This window comes from Merops nubicus, unplaced genomic scaffold (assembly GCF_000691845.1).
Source record: "Merops nubicus isolate BGI_N331 unplaced genomic scaffold, ASM69184v1 scaffold13696, whole genome shotgun sequence".
Taxonomy (NCBI): domain Eukaryota; kingdom Metazoa; phylum Chordata; class Aves; order Coraciiformes; family Meropidae; genus Merops; species Merops nubicus.
The window spans coordinates 33,535-49,189 of record NW_008615706.1 but is presented as its reverse complement, the minus strand read 5'-3'; the positions used below and the strand labels follow the sequence as shown (position 1 = coordinate 49,189).

The 15,655-nt window shown below is 37.5% G+C and overlaps 1 protein-coding gene across 3 annotated transcripts in view; it reads right to left on the bottom strand.

The window, feature by feature from the left end:
- The window catches only part of MON2 (MON2 homolog (S. cerevisiae)), a 60,031-nt gene that overhangs the window by 24,085 nt on the left and 20,291 nt on the right, over window positions 1-15,655 (bottom strand). For 2 of the 3 annotated variants that reach the window (XM_008942612.1, XM_008942613.1), the window contains exons 11-22: window positions 13,032-13,264; window positions 12,256-12,337; window positions 11,377-11,558; window positions 9,924-10,036; window positions 9,172-9,276; window positions 8,859-8,939; window positions 8,700-8,773; window positions 8,536-8,626; window positions 7,144-7,245; window positions 4,520-4,630; window positions 3,563-3,738; window positions 393-555 (exon numbers count right to left, since the gene is read on the bottom strand). In XM_008942612.1, coding sequence (XP_008940860.1) covers window positions 393-555; window positions 3,563-3,738; window positions 4,520-4,630; window positions 7,144-7,245; window positions 8,536-8,626; window positions 8,700-8,773; window positions 8,859-8,939; window positions 9,172-9,276; window positions 9,924-10,036; window positions 11,377-11,558; window positions 12,256-12,337; window positions 13,032-13,264 — 1,513 coding nt within the window. The remainder of the gene's footprint in view (window positions 1-392; window positions 556-3,562; window positions 3,739-4,519; window positions 4,631-7,143; window positions 7,246-8,535; window positions 8,627-8,699; window positions 8,774-8,858; window positions 8,940-9,171; window positions 9,277-9,923; window positions 10,037-11,376; window positions 11,559-12,255; window positions 12,338-13,031; window positions 13,265-15,655) is intronic. The other variant, XM_008942614.1, reaches the window with a different exon arrangement.

Here is a 15,655-nt window from a genome sequence, read left to right as displayed (position 1 = left end):
GTCCCTACACCGACAGAATATCAGCACATAAATACTTCCAGGTGCAGAAAGTATATTTTTAGTCTTGGCTTTTAGGCCCCAGTTGTACATGAAGCACTAGAAGGAAAACAATGTATTAAAATTAAAATACTGATGAACATGGTTACAACACAACAGCATTTCTTTAACTAACCCTGGAGTTATGCAGATTAAAGATAAATAGTGCTCACTCAATTAGCATATGATTCCAAAATGCAGCATGGGAGTTCAGTAAGATTCAGAAAAACAGGTTTTGGTTTTCAGTTGTAGAACTGTCTACAGATTAATTTTCATTAAAAGCAAATAACACATACAAAAAAAGAAAAAAAATGGCAGCCAGAAGCAGCATCACTGTAGGTTAATATAAAACTCACCAACAAACCAATTGAAGTTAAGCTAATATTTAGCTCTTGATTGTGAAGTCCAAAGCTTCCTGCAACTTCAACAACTATCTGTAGACAAGTACATGGCATTGTTGGAAGAAAGTCTGTCACAACCAACTGAAGACACTGGAATGCAGTCCGTATTAAGGACTCTCTTAAAAAAACAAAACAGAACACACACACACACACTCATTTCAAATTTCTTCAAGAGCACAGGAATGTTTTGAATATAATACTTCAGCAGACAGTTTTATTGGAAAAAAAAAAAAAGTTGATTTGATGTTTTTGAGGTGAAGTGACATTTAAAGTATTGCTACTAGAGGGTTTTTTGAGATATAACATTAAGTTGAAGCTTCACATTCTGTTGAAGTATTTTAGTCCATGTTAACGGGTGAGTGAAATCAAAGTTTAGACTCTCCAGTGGTCCTCAGCTAGTTATATATAGTAAAGTACACTTCTCTGTTCTGGACTTGTAGGGGACTTGTTGGCTCAAATGTGTCAGCTAAAAGATTCTAAAAATATCACAACACACAAAACAAAGCTTAAGTTTAAGCATGTTAGCCTTCCAAAGAGTACGCTGTTCTGAACAATTTCTTGTATCAGCAGTTACAAATTAAAAGTATGCAAAACAGGTGGGCAAAATATTGGTTTTGGCTTTGTTTGTTTGTTTTGGGGTTTGTCTGTTTTTTTTTGGTTGGTTGGTCTTTTCTTTTTGAAAGATGCATGCTCAATTAATGGTAGTCTCACTTGTTTCAATTCTGTATTATGTTAAGCATTTTCAAACTAGCCGCTTTTAAAAAGATCTTTAATAAATACTTTGCCTTCAGAATTAAATTCTGAACACTAGCATAAAATAAAAGTGTAGCATAGAAAGGTTTGTGGGAAGGAGCTCTCAGAAGCATCAAGTTAATCTCTAACTAAAACCTTGCTTAGTTGAGAGACAAAATGAAGGGACCAAAAGGGGTGGTGGGGTGTAGACAATACAAAATATCAAAGCTGCATTTATATTTCACTGTACTTTGGTTTTTAATGTTTAACATGCAGAAGAAAAACATTTCCAAAGGTTTCTAATCTAGAAACTTAATGTACTTCACAATTTATGTCCCAGGAAAAAAAATTCAGAATACAAATAAGTCAGTTAAATATTTCAGAGTCCAAATAAAATAATAATTGTTTCAGTTAGTTCAAAATTAAACTCACACGTGGGCAGTTTCCACTGTGTCATAATAGCTAACATGATAATGGAAGCCACAGGAATGCACAAGAAACTTTATGGACAATAACAGTATAACTAATAACTCTCTAATACGATGCACAGTGTAGAGAGACATCCATCCTACCACATAAGGTGAAAGGATTCATCATTGCCATACTCATGGAGGAAGTGCTCACACACCACATTCCCCCGTGTTTGTTACAGCAGGCTGAAAAGTGAAACACACCTAAAACTGATGCAGTCTCTGCTACAAAGTTCCAGGGGTATGTGTGACCTTCAAGTACTCTGAGAAGGGAGGGAGGCAAGAAATGAACACAGTTACAAAGCTCATTTTGAAGAACTGAGTTAATGGGAACGTAACCTCTCTTTCTAAAACGAGAGGCCACCAGAATAAATTTAAAACAATTCAATCTCTCAGCTAATGTTCCACACTACTATCTATTTGGAGAAAGGTTTCAATGCAAGTGGCAACAGCAATACAGCTCTTCAAAATGTAAAATTGTCTTTAATGTTCTAAGTGGCCACCAAAAAGGTAAACAGAAAAGCGGGAAACTTAAGCTTAGCTCAGAAACACTAGATCATCTAGGGCTTTGTCTATCCTTGAAATATAAGTTTATTGACTGTGAGACTTTTTTCACAAGTGTCTTCTCCCTAGTTAGTGAACATCCTGGATTCCAGGACAAAAATTCATTTACCTTAAAAGAGATCTTCTTGCCAGGCTGTTACAAATACAGAAGATGCTACAGAAGTTAGTCTTTGAACATGTAGACAGAAGTCTGTCTTTGAAGAACTTTTCAGTGGAATGCCCCTGCTTGTTTTAAGGATGTAACACGAGATCTTAGTAACATCTTGAATTATCTTACAGTGAGGTATGGGTTTGAGAAGTAAAGAGATCTCAAGAGTGCCTTGAGAAGGAATCTGTGTTGATTCCCATCCATCAACAACAGTGAAAATGAAAAGGCACACAGGAACCACAGAAGACATTTCACCAAATAGTGAATGCTCACAACCAAGAACACCAACAACCTTAGAGATTTTGGTGAATACTACTGCCAGTAAAAGCAATATTGGTACAAAAGTAAAATCCTTTAAGCATTTCAAGGGGCTTTAGGATGTCTTTGTATGGCCAGAAGACAGAAGCTAAAACGGAGTGAAAGGAGAGAGATGCCAAGGTGAATTACTCTAATATAAGAGTTATTTGATGACCTATCCTGGTGCTAGTCTTGACTAGCATTGAAGAAGGAATAATATAGTCTAAGTCTGTGGGTATAGTTCTTGGTATTTACAGTTCCAGGGTCAGACGTTCACTTCACTGCTCATTTCAAAAAAACTCCTTGCAACTTCACTTCTTACTTCTCCTTGAGGGCAATCGGACCAGTCCAGTAATATTCCCCCTCACTGGCAACAGTCACCTGTGTTAGTCAGTGAAAGGATTCACCCACAGCAAGTAAAATTCCATCCCTGTGCTACTAGCAGCCATTTAGGGAGGAATGCTTCAGTAAAATGAGAGCACGTTCAGAAGATGATACACACTAGAGACTACCCAAAGATTTAAGAAGAAACAAAAGAGGAACTGTGAGCAACAGTAAGTCATACACAATTATCTGCAAGCACCAGAGTTGTGTCCAGCAGATGGTTAAGATGAAATGAATTGGCACAAGGAGTTCTCCTCAGTGTATGCTGCATGCTGACCACAAGAGAGGGTGAAGTGGAACAATACTCTAGTTCTCTGAAAGATTAGTTCTGTAAAATAAGTGTGCTACAGGAGGGAAAAAAAAAAAAAAAAAAAAAAAAAATTTTGCTGAGTAAAACTGTTCATAAGCTAAAACTGGCAATGAAAATTATTGCTACTGTCGAAGTGGCTATTAAAGTAAGAAAATAAAAGCAGAATGTTTTCCACTGCTCTTGTCTTACATGATTTTAAAATTTCATTTCCACCACTTACCCCTGATCACTTCGGATTGCGCCCATGACTCCAAGCACCAATGGCCAACCAGGTCCTAAGCTGTCACCCTGACTTTGCAAAATCTGCAGCACACACTCCAACTGCTTGATCCTGATATCAGGATGACTAATGTTTGACAGTTCCTTTAGTGGATTCAACAAAAGCAACTGCAGTCTCTAAAAATAAACAACAAAGCATATTACGGATGCTAAAATCTAACTGATCTTTAATCGTTTTTATGTATAGTAAGGAAAATACACAATACCAACTGAAGATTCATTGAACAAATTCAGAAACTCATTCACTAAATGTTTGAATTCGGTGTCAGACTGGCCTTTCTAAAAAGCTGCTTAGAAAGGACCTCAGCGGGAAATCCAAATTTTTTCCTCTTTTTTTAATTCCCCGCCTGTTCTTCAGGTCATGTGACAGCACACTGTCACAGTTTCATAAAAACCATCATGCAACTTTATGTTCACTCAGCAGGGCTAGACTGAGCTTCCTACTAAAGAGACCTTGAATAAACTATCCACTGAACCTCAGTAAAAACGTTAGAACGTTTTGTTAAAAATGGATTGAATAGCTGTGATTTACAAATTAGGCAATTTATTTTTTACCTGCCACCAAATCACATACAAACTTCTAAACATTTTGGAATTGTTTTGCACTCATAAGGGTGATCTGTAACTTGTTCTTACAAACGAACATAAGAGCATCACTACTCTTCGTTATGCATTTGAAAAAGAAAAGAGGGTGGTTCATTAGAATGCATGAGGTGATTTTCAATAGTTACATCTGAATGTTACAGCTGTAGGCTTTATAAACTCAATAGTAAAGTTGCTTTATGAATTCTTCCTGTTCATTGAACTGCAGAAAACTTCCTCTAGGGAAGATTTTGATTTCATGTTCATTTGAAGTTCCAGAAGAGGAGGAAAGCAGCTGCTCTTAAACTTAGTTTACCTGATTTTGAGATAAGGGAGGATCATGGCCAAATGTCAGTCCTGCTTTAATGAGAGACGTTAAAGCTTCTGCTCCCCATTCTCTCATTCTGGAGTTTGGATGCTGACAGACCTGAAAACAAATCAGTGTTCTGTTTTAAAGTAATTTTTATTTAACGAAGATTTGAAGATATGTAATATATCTTTTTAAAGGATATTTAAATTATATTAGAATTTGCATATAATGCAATAATAATAATTTTAACAACGATACAATAAATCTCTAAATGATAAAATTAGGTTTAGTATTAAAAAGTATTATGTTTTGGACAGACATACCTTCTGAATAAGGAAGCAGTAGGAAGCAATGAAAAACAGAAGGAAAGATAATGAAAACCACAGGAGTTCAAGCCAATATGTTTTCCAAAATTAATATACTAACTGTTAGTTCAGATAATGATTGGTTAAAAAGCACCAAACAACTCTTCAACAAATGCCTGAAACTCTCAGGTTTAGCTTAGCCTTAAGCCACCATAAAATTCCGAGTTTCACCTTTCACACACTGTGTAACATAATCAAGTGAAGAAGCAGGACAGCAGCCAGCAGAGGAAGTGTCTGCTCTCCTGTAGTCTCAAACACAAAAAGTAACTACATAGTGAAAGTAAAATAAGCTTTACGCTCCATTCTTTCAAAAACTTGACAAAACAACAGTGAACATTGTTTCAAGCTTAAGTTTCAAATGTGTGTCTTTTCTTCTGTCTCCTAATTATCTAAGCGTAATAGTTATGCTAATAGCTTTTTCACAACAGAAAGATTAAAAACATTCTGCAACTCCACTGGATAGCTACCTGTCAGGAACTGTACTCCCAGTTTTGATACATTACCCTGAAAGAAGTAAGATAAACCTACAGTTTCCTTGACCTCTACATAATTATTTCCACCCATCCTTGCAGCCCTAGCTCAGATGGTGTGAGAATCCAGAATCAAAGTCCAAGGCAGGATGATAAGGAAGGCTGATGGTTTTGAGTCGTGGATCATTCCCTTATCAGCCACTAGCCAAACTGAAAAGGAGGACAATGCAGAAGAGCTAGCTTAATGTTAAAAAATGCAGACAAGAAACAGCTACTCTCCTGAATTACTTTTACTTTTGTTACCTTATATTAAAAAAGAGAGAATGTTAACTATTTCTTGATGCTCTGAATCTGACCAGATAATCAGTTCCAGAGACAGGGAATGAAGTCTTCCCTCAGGTTGTGTTTAATTGAATTGCAGCTGGTGTTTTCTCCCTCCTTATTGTACCTTGACAACTCAGGATTAAAAGGAAATAAGGCAATACTTTAAAAGAAATTGAAACACTGTGTATTCCCTACAAAACAGTGGCAAATGCCCATACTGGGTAACACACTGAAACTGACTGCTTGCTTACTAGATGGCAACACAAGTGTCTCAAGATACCAATGGTGAATCTATCTTATTGTCTTGGAGGGGAAAAAAAGACAACAAGAGAATGAGATCACATATAGCGGTAGGGGTTGGAAAGGACCTCTGGGGATCATCTAGTCCAACACCCCCCGCCAAAGCAGGTTTGCCTAGAGCAGGTTACACAGGAACACATCCAGGCAGATTTAGAACATCTCCAGAGAAGGAGACTCCAGAACCTCCCTGGGCAGCCTGTTCCAGTGCTCCATCACCCTCACAGTAAAGTTTTTTCCTCATGCTTAGATGGAGCTTCCTGTGTTCTAGTTTTTGCCTGTTGTCCCTTGTCCTATCACTTGACACCTGTGTTTTAAGTCTTTAAAACACTGAAGCACTCAAATTTCTTCTCCTAGATACAAGATTAGGTGGAGATGATCTCCATAAATAAGTCAGAGATAGCAAATCCTTAATACTGTTTGAAATAATGCAGAGGTGTCTGATACTTTCTGGCAAATGAGGAAGAAAAACTTCCTTTACCCACTTTAAATAGAACCTTGTTCTTGCAGTTTACTCTTCTAAATATCCATGCAGATAATTAAAACTTTACAGTTACATTATGTCACTTGCCTTTAGTTTCAAATTAAAAACTGAAGATTTTTATTCTCCTTGATAGAGACTACTTTTCATGTTGAAGTTAAAACACTTAAGAAATTGAAACAGGATTATGAGACCTATTTTTATATTTGTACAGTATTCTTTTAATGAGACCATTCAAACCGTTAGCTTAAACATTTTTAAAACAAAGCCTTTGTTAGTAAATCCAATGGCTTCAATCTATGTGGTAAAGACACAAAAACATACCTTAAAATCTTCCTAGATATTTGTACTATGTGAATCCAAAGTGAAAACTGTTTGTGTTACCTTAATTATATCACATATATGAAGTACAATAAATTGATCATTTTAAACATTCCTGGTTTTCAAAGGCATAAAGACTAATGGGACCATTAAGTCATTAAGAGATACTAAAATATTGGAATTTAAACATATAAATTCACTTCTAAATTCAAATCATGATGTGTTCATGTTACAGGAAAAAAGTGCATAAACCAGAACATGTTATACTCTAGATTTTTGCTTTTTTAAAAAATACTTTTAAAATATATTTCCAAAACATTTTTTATTAATACAAATTAAGTTCTAGTACAACTGATAAAAACAGTTATTTACCTCCAGAAGATGACCAGTCAGAGGCCTCCAAAGAATCTCAATCCTATGCATGTTAACTAGTCCTGTTTCCAGTAATTTAGCAACAGCAAAAAGTGAGGGTTCCTTAAAAAAAATGGAATTTGAACACATGACATTGAGGTAATTCAGATAACATGAGAGCCTTCTGGTACATTATAATTCATAAATTGAGATGCAACTAATCTCACTGAAGTACTGTGTTTCGTAGGCTATGAATGCTGTCACAAGAGCTTCCTCAGCATCTGCAGCACTCCCTGAGAAGCCACAAGGGGGTAGCAAGAGCATGCCATGAAGAACACTTTCATCATTTCTCACACAATTTTCTCCAAGTTTGATAATAACCATAGCATTTGTATTCCTTTCAAAACTCTCATTCTTATCCAGTCCTCCCTCCACCCAGTTTTAGAACATATTTTACTATCAAAATAGCCTTTTTCTCATCACAATTTTGAAAGTTAAAATTACATATGAACAAACAATATGGAATATTTCATTTCAGAATTTAATTTCAGAATCGCCTATGCTTTATCTTCCTTTGGCTTCATGAATGCCCTGCAGGAATATGCTAAATTTCCCGTTCCTCAAATACATATGGAAATATTTGTGATAAAGCTTTTTTTTTTTTTTTAAATCAACATACAGTCAAAATGACTGTTGCCCTGGAATTATTCTTTGTTCCATTTCTGCTGATTTTTTATTCTCGTTCTCAGCTGATCTTCAAGACACTTTGCATCTCTTTAATTCGTTCTCTGTTGCCGTAATTGTCAAATACTATAAAGCCTATTTTCTGTCATCTTTCGTGTCAAACAATAACTTTCAGAAACTCTCTTCTGGGATTAGATTATGACTAGGAAAATATACACTGAATTTTATTCAATCACAGGGTTTTTAGCCTTTCTGGGCTAAAGGTTGTTTACTGAGACTGACAGGAATATTACCATTTTCCCAAATAAATATAAATTACCAGAGGGGTTTTAATATTTAAATTCACAGTTTTTTTCTGAAGTATATTATAAAAGAAAATTGAAGTTACAATGATCACCTTACAGAACATACTGTGTTCATTCAGAATCCCTAACCTCTGAAATTACAAGGGCTTTTGAAAGTTTTATCCACCCACAATCTGATTAATGGAACCACATGACATTCCTTAGTTAACAAAAAACACACCAGGAAAACAATGAGAATGTTCAGGGCATTTAGTAACCACATGAGTCATTATAAACGAGACATTCACAGTTTCTTTTTTACTCTAGAATATCAAATGTATTACTGTCTCAATATTAGAAATATTTAGCTTAAAGGATAAATGTACAAGTTTTCTGCCCATTTCACAAAAACATCTAAAAAGAAAATAAAGGACTCTTTTTATACCTTATTGTTTCCATAGGCCATATCCATGGCTTCCAGAGACAAGGAGCAAAGGGCATTTATTAAGTGATGTAAAGACACATCATCAAGATACCTGAAAAATAACAGCTATCAAAACACTGCCAAGTTTGATATATACACATTATTTTAATTATAAGGTTTCTTACTGTGAGCTTTCAAAAAGCCTTGAAAGTATGTTGGATATAACTGGCAGATCAGTCATAACTGCTGTAGTCAGAACCTTGAAAAAGAGACAAGAAACTTGTCTTACAGGTTGCAATAGAAAACACTGCATAACCATTACCTATAGAATGAACAAGACTTACTGTGCTGGGCCCTTCTACAGCTCTTCCAGGTTTTAATGCACCCCCAACACCAGGCTTCAGTCCCAGAATCCACACAAGATGCTGAAAATACAAAAGGATCACTTTCAGCAGAGAAGTTTTTTCAGGCAGAGAGGAAACCACTGTTGTACTCGAGCTCACAGGCAGCCTTCCAGCCAAATAAAATTCAAAGGAAATGCTGCACTATTTACTTCAAAGTGCACCACAAGTAGAATGAAATCTTCTATTGCTCACATAAAAACTCAAAACCAAAATATGACAAAAAAAAAAAAGGCATAAATATTTCCTATTATACCTGAAGAGTAGCCAGGACAAGTTGCCATGATGTACCAAGAACAGCTCCATGGCAGTGAGCTAAGTTGAGTAATGTCCTCATACACTGAATATTTTTTGAAGTCAGCTAAAAAAAAAAAAAAAAACAAAACCAAACAAACACCAAACAAATCAACAACAACAAATGACCACGCAAGTATTATTATTCTACAACAATAATGTTTCTAGGAAACTTGCAATTTTTTTTTACTAAATAGCTTAAAGATTACATTTTGTTTGCACTGGTGTAATGTATCTTCTCTTGAGAAGTAGTTCAGCACCTCTCCTTCTCTCAGTCTGATCTGGCTGCAGCTGAATATGATTCGACCCCTGCCCTCTCCTCCTCTCCTCCCTATCTCACATTATTATCAAAGAGACAAGTTCAAGTACTCCAGCTTTAAGTGCATCTTCTCCCCAAAATCAGAGTCTATCTGTAAAGTATGTAAATGAACCTTCACACACAGGCACATGACAGGCCTAAGACCTACAGGTTTTCAAACTGAATGGATGGATGGGAGCTGCTGAGCTCAGAGTCAGATAAAAACCAACAGCAAGTCTTTTCTATGGTTAGAGAACTCAGCTGTCCAGGACTGTTCCAAATTAACAGCTTAAGATAATATTTCAGATAACTATTATCTGTAAGAATGTTATTTATCTGTCACCTATTTTTGAGAGGCAATGAAATGCAGAAAGAATCAGTTAAGCAGGATGAGATCACTTACAAGTTGTACTTACCATTACTGTTCCCTGTGGCTGAAGAGCTAAGGGTTGCCCTACTGCTACAACTTGCTGATGAGACTCACTTGAGGGACTGATCATTTGAACATTCTGTCCCTGAATGGAATAAGCTAGAGAAAAATTGGAAAGAAAAAATCTAAATTTAAAAACCAGTACTTACTTGTAGTAACAACCACCTTCTGACAAACACACTCCAGACAATTTTTTCCACAGCATTAGGTTTAAGGTAGTTCATTTTAAGACCTTTGATTATATTTAAATTATTATTTCATTACCTTATGGAGTTAAAGGACACAATAATTACTTCTTCTCACTAACCATTAGATATTGCTTTCAACACATTAATACATGTTATGTCAAGATGGAAATATTTGTACTAAGATATGAGCATTAGACTATGTCTCAACTCAGTTATCTGTGGTAATTGTGTGTAAATGACATCACTGCGTCACCGTGTGCTACCGTTATAGTAGTACACTCGATAAATGAAGGTGTCATAAATACTACACTGTGATCTTTTCCCAATACAAGACTTCAGGACACTCATTTTGTAACTCACCTGTAGTAAGAAGAGTAAACTAAAAAAAGTAACTGAAGTGCAGTGCTTCATTTCCATCGAGATGCGCGTTGCTCAGTTATGCTTCACAGGCTTACGATCTAATAACACACTTAGCTTGTGGGCTGGAGTAAAGGTGCTGGTCCCTGTTCCCAGACTAAGGTATTTTTGGTTTATATTAAGTAATCTAATGTTAGATCCACCTGCAAATCCTCTAGGTAGTTGCATGTCTCGGTAGATAGTAATTCTCACAACCTAAACCTAGTCTAGTTGAGAGGCGTCCCTGCCTGTGGCAGGGAGCTTGGATTAGATGATTTCTAGGGTCCCTTCCCACCTAAGCCATTCTATGATTCTGTGACAACCAGAAACAGTACATCCTTGACTGATGTATCCTGTGAATTACAACATTCCCTCACGATGTGAGAAGCATCAATTCAACTTCCTGTAACCTGAAGGAGCCCAGAACTTAGGATCTTCCACTCACACAGTAAGTTCTACCATCATTAGACAATTGTAGAAAAGACTGCAGTATGCCACAAATGCAGGATGCTCTAGCCAACCCCAAAGCAGCAGAGTTGCTCAGAGACCTTTTCAGAATTCGAATGCTTTAATTACATGTCCTAACAGATCTTTAGGATGATAGACAGATCTCCTTACAAATTAATTTCTGACATATGCTAAGCATACAGAAGTTTTAGGTTGACTAAAGTGATACCCAGCACATGCTGCAAGACCAGTCCTGGAAAGCAGGCAGTCTAGATCGTGTCAGAGGATTCTAACAGAACTTAGTATAACCAAATACTACAGTTACGTATCTTGCAATCACATCCTGAGAAAATCTGGGTTTAGAAGACAGTAGCTGGAAAAAAAATTAAGGCAAACCTATGTACTTACATTTGCTGGATAGAGCTGCAGTTGTGCTGTTTAGCACGGTAAGGGCATAGTGAGGAGGCAAGGAGCCTTTGCAAATGGCAGTAATAAAGGCATCTCTTGATGTTACAAGACCCAATCTTCCACAAAGTGCAGCCATGGTCAATTCTGCTTTTAAAATATTTTCAGTGGCAGCTTCATCAGTGCTAAAATGTACACGTCATTTAGTAAGAATTAATCCATGGCACAGAAGTAGGCAGCTAACCAAAAGTGAAAGCAATGAGAACTTATACTTTAAACCTGTCAAGACTATAATTACTGAAGAACAAGCATAAACAATCCACAAAATTCTTCAGAACCATTTCCAATAAGATTGCTCTTCAGTACTGAATGACTTGGCAAAGGAGACAATGAGTAGGTACTTAATGTTAATGGTGTTTGTCAACACCCACAGAAAATAGTGTCTGATAAAAAAAGATGCTTTGAAAGCGACAGTTAAGTTACCAAAGTTATTACCTAGCAAAGTTCAAAGACTGCATAGTACTAACAGTTAGAGAGACATTATTTAGCCTCTTATCAACAGTAATCAGAACATAGGTGGAAACACTTCAATGTGTTGAAACATTTAGTCAAAGTAAAAAGGAATAAAAACAGTTTAAATGCAAGCCTTTGACAAGATAATTAATTGGCCTATATTGAAATACATTAAAAGCTGATGCTAGACTTCTGTGTTGTTTACTCTTAACAGATGTCACTCAGTCTAGCCATAACTAACCCCCAAACTTGTCTGCCATTAACTGCGCTCTCTCACGCAACTGCCAATTTGACTAGTATCAAAAATCAGTTCCAAACATAGCTGGGAATGTCATTTTGAAAAATCAAGAGAAATTATAGACCAAATACCTTGCATCAAGTAGGAGGGATAAAGCAGCCAGAAGACCACACCAACAAGCATTCACCATTTCTTCCCAGACAGCTCTGCTAACTTCAAAGAAATAGATATACTTGTTTGAAGTAGCAATGCAATATTTACTTAATAACTTTCAATTATATCACAAACACAATGCTTGCTACTCCATCTTTTAAAGTGTAGTCTTGTACATATGTTTACACAGACACATGTATAAGACAAACACACTCACACCAGTACCATTAAAACAGTCACATTTGAAGTAACCTTGTTAAAGTAAAAAAGGCACCAAAGGCAATGCTTATTCTAAACTACATCCCAAAAGAATCTTACAAAGATCTATATAACTATTTTAAAACTTTGTCTGTAAAAATAAACATTCAGAAGTGCATAAACTTGGGACAGGACACTCAATGAGCTTTTGCAGCAAAGGAAAAATACTCTCCCCTGGTATTTGTAATTCTCTAAAAAAATACAAATTCTTCTAAAGAAATTTTTGCTTTTCTTTAGTAGGGAAAAAAACACAGGTCTAAGAAACATACAGCCGTGTCCAACCCGTCCTCCCTGTCACTGCCACGCCAGGCACCAGAGCTGGGCCAGGGCCACCAGGAGCCCCACAGAGAGTTTGGCAACCCGGGGCCGGGGCCATTACAAAAAACCCACTTTACTAATTTAAAAACAATAAACTTAGGCACCAAAGCACAGACCATTTTAATCCCGCTTTCTGCAGAACTGCAGTATTCTGTAAGGCGTGTGCATTTCCCAGTACCTGGCTCTTTCTCTGACTGGTCAGACGCAGACTGCAAGTCCTGCTGCTCTGAAGAGGGTGCTGGTAAGGAAGCTGTCTCTGCCGTGGTTTGACTGCCGGTTTCTGCCTCTCCCAGCTCGCCTTCAATCATGGTGGTGATCCCACGCACAAGATCCAGTAAACAGTGAAACGCCACCGACATGGCGTAGCCTTCAGGAATTGTAGGTGGCTCTACTTTGTCCAGCATTTCCAAACTAAAAAATTGAAAGCAGGGTAAGTATGTAACTGCATCAGTGTAATTAAAAACGGTAATAAAAAGAGAAGATTCCAAATGAATGTTAAGTAGAAACCGGAGCCAAATACCATCCTTCAAGATTTATAGCCACTCAAGAACTTCTTGATTAACTAAAAGAGTACACAAGTCACTAAATAACTTCCAGCAAACAGAAAGTCACAAACACCAAGTACAGTATTTAGATCTGCAAATAAATATTTGTTAAAAAATATCACATATAAGCAAACAGCACTGAATGAATTATTCTTTTAGTATTATTATACTTAAAGCCACTTCAACAGTAACTATTCAGAAAAACACAAATACATAGAAACAACAGAGGAAATCAGAAAATTACGATAGTGTGACCATAGCTATAAGAAATTCAGAACACGTCTGACATTCCACTGTCATGATCTTTGAGTCCATATGACCAGAAAGGCCTGTCCTAGCTAGATAATATATGACCACATATTCACCACCTACATGCACAGGTAAACGATGGAAGTTATTCGTACAAAGAAGAAACGTCTGCATGATTCACCGCTGAAAACCACACAATCAAAACATCACTATGCTGGAACTGCAGCCTCATTGCCACTTTTCTTCATATTTTACCTTAAAAATCAAGAAATGTGGAGTTTTAAGTTCAAGAGGAAACAGATTGTGGCTGCCCCAGCAGCAACATCTACACATGGAGAGACAGTATGTTACAAAACCCACCTGCTACCCCAAAGCTGTATTTCTTTACAAACTACTCTTAAAAAGACCAGACATTTCAGCTACAATATACCAAAGACACTTCCACACTGTAGCCTGACCACTCTTTTCTGCACAGAATATTTTCGTTCTCCCAAACATGTAACACTTCAGTTATTACCTGTCATTTCCTGAAGATGGCTCCCTTTGATATCTGGGGACATACGCAGACTAGGTCAATCAAATGGCCAACATTTCAACCTCTATCTATGTTCAGGCAATGACCAGGCCCAACAAAAATGATAGCACCAGCAGGAAGATGAACCAATACACAGACTGTATTGTAGACAAAAATGTTACTATATGAATGACCGCCGGGGGTACAAACAGGTCAACTAGCTCCGTACATGATCGACACCACGCCCAACGATCCCACAAAAGATGTGACTCGGCCCACAACAGGTGGTACAAACAGAGACCCGAGGTTGCCCACAGTTGGCATAGGAAACAGCCAAACCAGCAGGCTAAGCACATAAGAAGAAGGTGCCCACATGGCAACTCTCACCCAATCCGCCCGCATTCACAAAGGTCTTAAGCAGACTGGGGCCCAGCTCCAAGGAGAGTCAGGAGGTCTTCCCTGAACCAGGAAGCTCTGGGGAGTGCACTCCACAGGCAGACACTCCTGACTGCCTGCAAGTGGTCCCAGCTTTTATCCCCAAGCAGACACCTGACCTTTGTCAACTCAATGCAGGACCCCTGGGGCTCATTTCCCTTCTGGCTCTCCCTGCAGGGCCGGCCGCACCCTGGGGGGAAGCTATAAGGCAAACTCACCACCTCTTTATGAAGGGCTGTGGGAATCACCCATATGTCAACCTTAATTCGGGGCTCGGGGTTCAAACATTTCAATTTACAAATAAGTGTGTATTTATATAGATATGGCTCTAATTAAAATTATTAATGGGTTTTATATTACAATGTACCTGTGAGGTAGAGATCACGTAGAATCATAGAATCATCATGGGTGGAAAGGACCTCCAGGACTATCAAGTCCAACCTACGTCCCAACATTTCCCTAACCACTGGACCATGGCCTCAAGTGCTACATCTACTCATTTTTTGAAAGCCTCCAAGGATGACGACTCCACCACCTCCTTGGGCAGCCCACTTCAGTGCCTAACCACACTCTCAGTGAAGAAATTCTTCCTAATATCCAGTCAAAACCTCCCCTGGTGCAACTCAAGGCCATTTCCCTCTTATCCTATCATCAGTAATTTGGGAGAAGAATGTACTCTTGCCTTCAAAGATGAGAAAGGAAACTAATGAATAAATTAATTGTTACAGTTATACAGGAATAGCCACGAAAAATCTTGAATAGTCTCCAAGTAACTCTTAAAAATACTTATTTCTCACATAAAGAGGAAGACAAGGAGTAGTGGTCCAGTAAGAGACAGGTCCACACTGGCAAAAAGACCTCTCCTACCTCTATTCACAATTCATATCCCAAATTACATCACCATGTAAAAGTATAAGATTTGTTGTTCCTGCTCATGGCAGGGGTATTGGAACTAGATGTTCCAACCCGAACTATTCTATAATTCAACGATTCTGTGAGATGTGGCCATTGTATGAAAATCTAATGGCAGCAGTAGGAGAGAATCAGTGCTGGGATGTG